We start from the raw sequence: 7,319 nt of genomic DNA, 5'->3' as shown, positions 1-7,319 counted from the left end.
ATGGTGGAGTAGACTTGATGGGCCAAATGGCCTAATTCTGTTCCTAGAATTTATGAACATGAACAATATACAAACTATTTCAAGAGATTTGTTCACAAAACAGACTCTCATCCTTCTCATTCCTTGTCAGAATGTCACAAACTTAATTGATGAGCAGGAATTATCTTCTGTGCACTTAATTATGAAATTGTCAATGCAGACAAGGAAAGGTTTCTCTCCCATTGTTTCACCTGATAAAGATATCAAAATCATTTTTTTTAAATCAGGTGTACAATTTTATTTTTCCACTTGAACATAAACTCCTCTATTTAAAAAAACATTCTTCTTGGTTTCAGCACCCATAAGAACACCAATTTGTGTTATTTAAATTTTGGCGTTTTTTCATCTTATTTGCATTTTTATTAAGCAAAGTGCATTTTTAATTATCCGGTTTACACATTGCACAATACATAAATAATGCTATAAAACGTCTTCATATTTACAAGTAATATAATATATTTATATATAACATAAAATACACTTTTCTTTTATTAAATCTCATTACTTTTCATTGAAAGCATCTCTGATGAATCCGAGTCCGTTAATAACTCCACTCTATCGGTTATTGAGGAACACTTCCATCCAGCAAGGACAGCTGGTTATGAATTGTCTCGTGTAGCATTGGCCCCAGCCTTTTACAAAACTAATTTGAATGCTGAACCCAGACCACGGCTCGTGTGTAAAATCATGATCGTTGGGTCTCTGCAAGGTGTAAGACTTCTCGTAGTCAAAAGCCTTGATGGAATAGCCCGGGAACACTTTGTGCACCAGCAACGTTCTGGAGTCCGGGTTGTCCAGTGTGACTGACTTGATGAAGATCGGGTAATTGCTGCGATTATAGACCCACACCCCGTCTGGTTCTTTGCTCAGCTGGATGCCGTAGCCGATTTTGCTCCGGACCTTGGTCACCAGCTGGCTCTTGTTGTCCGAGTTTAACTGTCCCAGGCAGAAACCATTCCCGTGAGGTAGATCGTAGAAGATATCGAGGGAGGGTTCTTGGACAGTGTACAGACGCCCAACTCGTGTCCTCTCCTCCCAATATGCAACAACACACCAGTGCGACTGACTTCCCAGCTCCTGACTTATTTGGGATTCTGCAGGAGGAGGAGGAAAAAAAAAAATTTAGTTTTTAATCATTAACCAACATCTTAAGAAGCTCTATGGATTTCCTATATATTTTCAGAATAAACACGTCTTTGATATAAGCAGACAGTGAGATGGATGAGAATGGAAACTGCTCCCAGAACCAATGTCACACACAATACACAAATATTACACACCTCAAATAATTAATACACCTAAAGGCAAGATTTTGAAGAGCAGAATCTTCAATCATACCAAAAGCTTTCATTTCACTAATAATCTGCCCTGCTGAATGAATGCTCAAGGTTTTAAGTGGGCATACACAGTAAAATAATTTTCTACAACCATAATATCGATAGATTACTGGTGGCAGATATATTAATGCAGAAGCAGATGAAAAAAGTTCAAAATCTAAAATTAAACAATTTTATGTTTAGCAAGATGATTCAATGCAGTTCATAATATCTACATGTACACTATGCCCCTGACCCACTTAGGAAACTTGAACGGAAACCTTTGGAGACTTTGCGCCTCACCCAAGGTTTCCGTGAGTTCCCGGAGGTTTTTGTCAGTCACCCTACCTGATTCCACTACCTGCAACCTCCGGCAACCACCTGCAACCTCTGGGAACTGCACGGAAACCTTAGGTGGGGCGCAAAGTCTCCAGAGGTTTCCGTTCAGGTTTCCTAAGTGGGACAGGGGCATAACTCAGCAGGTCAAACATGGATAGGTGACTTTTAGGGTTGGGACCCTTCTTCAGATGCCACCTGTCCATGTTCTCCAGCGATTCTGCCTGACCCACTGAGTTACTCCAGCACTTTGTGTCTTTTGTTGTTGTTGTAAAAACCAGCACTTGCAGCTTCTTGTTTCTACGGTCTGATGTAGGGTCTATTTCTCTTTCCACTAATGCTGCCTGACCAGCCCAACTACTTCCCTACATTTTTCTGTTTTATTTCCGATTTCCAGCATCTACAATTTTATTCAATTTTAAGTCAGAGGCATGATGGGAATATTCTGTATTTTCCTGCCTGCATTTATTTCATGTCTGGATGAGTGCAGCTTCAACAATTCTCACGAGACAAACATGTCACCATAGCCAATCTGAATATTCCTTCCCTTAGCCACTTGTGCAAGTGGCTGCAGAATCCAACACCATGCCCCGGAGTTACTGCGACACCAGCCTGCGATGCCTACAACTGCGCTAGACATGGACAGCAGATGCATGACGGCATCAGCACCTCTAGTTTCCCTCTACGTCATGCACCGTTCTGTCAGCGGGTCAGGCAGCATCTCTGGAGAACATGAATAGGTGACGTTTCAGGTTGGGATCCTATACATGTTCTCCAGATACAACAGCAATCGGCGTCATTTTTTTTTTTGCATCTGCAGTTGCTTGTTTTTACTTTTGCCTTATAAGCGGGTTACAATTTGCCTTTCTTTCAAAATTGCTGTCATTAAATCCTAGAACACCCAGTCCAACAGCACATGGGAGAACCTTCACCAGAAAGACTGTAGTGCGTGACTCATTACCACCTTCTCAATAATAAATATTGGCCATGACAGCAACAAATATTGGCCTGATCCCGGAATAGGAGTAAATTAAAAGACATACAACACATAAATGCACAGAAACAAGACAGCAACAGGGAGACTTCAATTCTGAGAAATGCACACACACACACACACACACACACAGAAATGCAGGCACGCAATGAAACATACATGCAAAAGCAGCACATCCTCTCCCTCCCACGGTCACACAGACACAGAACCAGACACTCCAGGTGCCACGGATTTCCCCTGCCCAAGTGAGATATTCCATACTTCCATGCTGTGTTGCTCCTTGACTAATTCCCCCAGTCTGAAGGGTTCCGACCCAAAACATCTCCTATTCTTTTTCTCCAGAGATGCTGCTTAACCTGCTGAGTTACTCCAGCATTTTGTGCTCCCGCAACAGACCTGTCGTGCGCCTTCCCAAACATAGTGAACCTACCTGAGCATCTTCACAAGCACTGCCAGACAGTAGAGTACAATAATCACACGATGACCGCACGCACGGTGGCGCGGCAGTATGGTTGCTGCCTTACAGCGCCAGACACCCGCGACGATTCTGACTATGGGTGCTGCCTGTATAGAGTATGTATGCTCTCCAGGTGACCGTGTGGGTTTTCTCTGGGAGCTCCCACACTACAAAGACGTACAGGTTTATAGGTAGGTAGGGGGGTGTGTGGGTGTGTGTGTGATGCAATGCTAGTTGGTGCAGACTCGGTGGGCCGAAGCACCCGCTTCCGCGCTGTATCTCTAAACTAAAAGCAAGCTGGTTTAGGTTGCATCACACCAGACTACACTATCTTGTTAATAAATTGGTATTAGTTTGCAATTCCAGTTGAGGTTGAGATTTCATTGTGTTTTTGTGAAGATTGAGCTTGTCAGAAAGCTCACTGTCGCTGAGGCAACAACACCCCTCTGACTATCTGAAATCTAGTCTGAGCTGCAAACGTCAAAACTGTGCACACATGAATGTTTTATAAACGGTTGGTTTATTTACAGTTGTGATTCGAGTTCGCCTTTCTCTCTGTCTTTGATTAATTCCAAAAGCCCACAGCATTATCACTAATGATGTTTCTGTGTGTTTGATATTTGCCTCAGTCCTGCATAGTACCGCAGGTTGGTCGGCTCACTCACTATCTTCGAAGCCACATGGAGGGAGCATTGCGCCCTGGCTGGCCCTTTAAGTGCACCCTGTTACCCCTCCCCCACTCCTCACATTTCCCCTCCCCTTCGCAGTGCCCCTCGTAACCCTCTTCAGCTCAACTACATCCACATGAAATCCTGGCAGTGAACAAGCAGGGAAAAAAAAAGAGGAAGGGATCTGTGTCAAATTACTTCAAACTCCCCTTCGAAACACCCCATAAAACAAGCAGCAGAATCAAATCCGAGGAACGTGTTGTTCAATGGGGCTCCTTTCAACCCCGCCGCAGTTCTCCTTGTTGCTTCTCAGCCCACAAAACAGGAGTACGTTCATTGCCAAAGTGAAAGAAAAGGAAACCGAGAAGGCAGGAATAACCGTAAGCACCAGAAAGGGTTTGCAGTCCTGAGCTCTGACCATGCCCGTCAGCCAAAATAGAGATTGCCACTTTGGTGCAGGTCGAATGAAAGATACTTTCTTATCCCATGTGACACGTCACAGTGAGATTCTTTGTTTTGCATACATAAGTATGCAAAGAGTCGCCATGTATAGGGCGGCGACAAAGTTACAAAGTATTCCATTTAGTCCCCAATGGTCCATCTTTACCCCCCCCCGCCCCCCTCCATGCCAGGGCCCTCGTTGTTCTCTCAGTGCCCTCCCCCCCTCCCCATCGCCGGGTCCCCCTTTGTTCTCAGTGGAGCGTCTACCACCCTCAGGGCCTATCTGCCTCCAGCACCCACCGCGAGTCCGATTGGTGGCTGTGGTCCCTCTTTCATTTCTGCAGCTCACCAAACGCCCGCCAACTTCACCACACCAGCAGTGCGATTCCTACTGATGTTCCCGTATTTACCATCCTTACACACTGGGCTCTGTTTGAACACACAGAACTCTGCTGCACAGCACAGCCACAGATCCTTCCGCCCGCCATGTCTGTGCCGAACATGATGCCAAAATAAAATAACATCCTCTGTCTGCACGTGATTCATATCCCTTCATTCCATGCATAATCTTGCGCCTATCTAAAAGCCCCTTAAATGCCACCTTCAGGACTGCCTCCACCACCACCCTTGACAAGTGCCTTCCAGGCATGCATAAAAACATAGAAAATAGGTGCAAGAGTAGACAATTCAGCTCAGCTCATGGTCGATCATCTAGAATCAGTACCCCGTTCCTGTTTTTCCCCCATATCCCTGGATTCTGTTGATCCCATCACCCTCTGTGTCTCACATATCTTCTTTAAACTTTGATCCTCTCAATTTAAACCCATGTCCTCTAATCTCTTGGCATCTCCATCCTGGGAAAATATTTCTGACTACCTTTGTTGCAGCCCTTAAACCCTTAAAAACGTCACCCTTTCCTTCTCTCCAGAGATGTTGCCTGCCCCGCTAAGATACTCCAGCTTTTTGCGTCTATCTTCAACTATGAATTGGACCATAACAATCATCCCCCTCCCAGATTACTCTTGCATCATGAGCATTAGCATCTACAGTCTGAGTTCCGTCTTCTGCAATAATGGCGCCTTGAACTCATTACAGAGAATACCGACTTGTAGATTGGTCCACCACAGATTGAAGAAGCGTCTCAACCCAAAGCATCGCCTGTCCATGTGTAGTTTAGTTTAGTTAAAGCGGTGAAACATACTCTTCGGCCCACCGACCGGCACCCGCCACGAATTAACACTACCCCCCTACGCACTAGGGACAATTTTACATTTACCCCAAGCCAATTAACATACAAACTTGTACGTCTTTGGTGTGTTGGAGGAAACTAAAGATCCCGGAGAAAACCCACGCAGGTAACGGGGAGAAGGTACAAATGCCATACAGACGGCACCCACTGTGAGGATCCAACCTGGGTCTCTGGTGCTGTGAGGCAGTAGGTCTACTGCAGTGTCACTGTGCCCGCCCGCCACTATGTCCTCCAGATATGCTGCCTGACCCGCTCAGTTACTTCAGCACTTTGTGCTTTTTGTTGTAAACCAGTATCACAGTTGCTTGTGTCTCCCTTCCACAGATGGGCGAGGGGATGCCTGAGCAGATAGGCAGTATGGCCAGGTCGAGCCCCTCCTGCTGCCATTTACGCTCGGCTTCTTTCTATGTGCTTCTGATTTCCAGAGGTAGGAGCGTGCCCAGTCACTGAACCTTAAACGGGAATCGCATTTGAGCCTGGGTGACGGGCATGGGAGTGCGGGGATGGACGGGAGCTCAAAGAAAGGAGCACAAATTTACTGCCTAAGGCCTGGATAATAGTGGGCATAAAATCTTAAAAGAGACAGAGAGATATATATGCCTTTTGACGCTGGCCTCTGCAATAGGACACGGTTCGTGTCGGAAACCTAGGCAGGGGGAGGGGTGTTGCTTCAGGTTTGCATTTGCAAATGTAGTGTCAATAAAAGGACAGACTGGGCCACACAAAGGCACTTCTGCTTAGCTGGCTGCCCGAGCCCTGGCATTCACGGCAGTGACTAGGGTCTGAACAATAAAACAAGGGAAAGAAAGCAAGCCTGGCTCCTTTTGTCTGCAAGAGCCTGTCTCCAGTGAATGGGGCAGACAGCTGATTACTGCTTCCTGCTGACATTCTTTATCCATTGGCGTAAACTCTCCATCAGCCATGCAAATTACAGATCGCAACTCAGTCCGCAGGCAACTGCTGCACACACTTCACTCAAAGTAACTGAAGTCCTTAAAGGGAGGGTGTGGGACTTACAGTTCAAGACAATTTATTCCCAGACAGAGTGTAATTGGCTTCAGAGTCTTCATGTCCCATTTTTTTTTTTTAATACACTGCGGCATCATTTAGATGACTAGTTTATGCGGTTAAAGACTTAGGTATAAATTTAGTGAAGAGGACAACTATAATTTTCACACAAATATCGTTTGTGCACTTAAATTATTGTTGCAAAGGATGACAATTATGCCCGGCAATTTAGCTAACAAAGACTTCCGTTGCTGTATCTTCAGGGAGCCGAGCGCAGCTTACTGAGTGTCAAGGATGGACAGGACACAATGCTGGAGTAACTCAGCAGGTCAGGCAGCATCTCTTGAGAAAAAGGATGGGTGACATTCTGGGGAAGGAACCCTTCTTCAGACTTCATAGACTTTAGGTACTTAGAAAATAGGAAACGGGCCCTTCAGCCCATCGGATCCGTGCCGACCAGCAATCCCCGCACACTAACACTAACCTACACACACACTAAGGACAATTTACAAATTTACCAAGCCAATTAGCCTACAAACCTGTACGTCCTTGGAGTGTGGGAGGAAACTGGAGCACCCAGAGAAAACCCACGCAGGTCACGGCGAGAACATACAAACTCCGTACAGGCAGCAGCACCCACAGCCAGGATCGAACCCGCGTCTCTTATGGCACCTAACTCTACTGCTGCGCCACTGTGAGTGTCGGATGGTCAGAGGCGTAAAGCACATTGGAGGGACGGTCCTCTTGCAGCAAGTTGTGGTGAGAGGGCCCGTGTTTCAATGGCACTCAGTCAGCGAGAGGTAGAGCAGTG

At 45.9% G+C, this 7,319-nt stretch overlaps 1 protein-coding gene across 4 annotated transcripts in view; it reads right to left on the bottom strand.

The window, feature by feature from the left end:
* Positions 1-251: 251 nt before the first annotated feature.
* smad7 (SMAD family member 7) overlaps positions 252-7,319 on the bottom strand; it is a 44,085-nt gene continuing 37,017 nt past the window's right edge. For all 4 annotated transcript variants that reach the window (XM_033033684.1, XM_033033709.1, XM_033033701.1 and 1 more), the window contains exon 4: positions 252-1,133. In XM_033033684.1, coding sequence (XP_032889575.1) covers positions 595-1,133 — 539 coding nt within the window. In that variant the 3' untranslated portion in view covers positions 252-594. The remainder of the gene's footprint in view (positions 1,134-7,319) is intronic.

This window comes from Amblyraja radiata, chromosome 1 (assembly GCF_010909765.2).
Source record: "Amblyraja radiata isolate CabotCenter1 chromosome 1, sAmbRad1.1.pri, whole genome shotgun sequence".
NCBI classification, from domain to species: Eukaryota; Metazoa; Chordata; class Chondrichthyes; order Rajiformes; family Rajidae; genus Amblyraja; species Amblyraja radiata.
The sequence above is the reverse complement of the archived record's forward strand: the minus strand, read 5'-3'. Positions and strand labels throughout refer to the sequence as shown.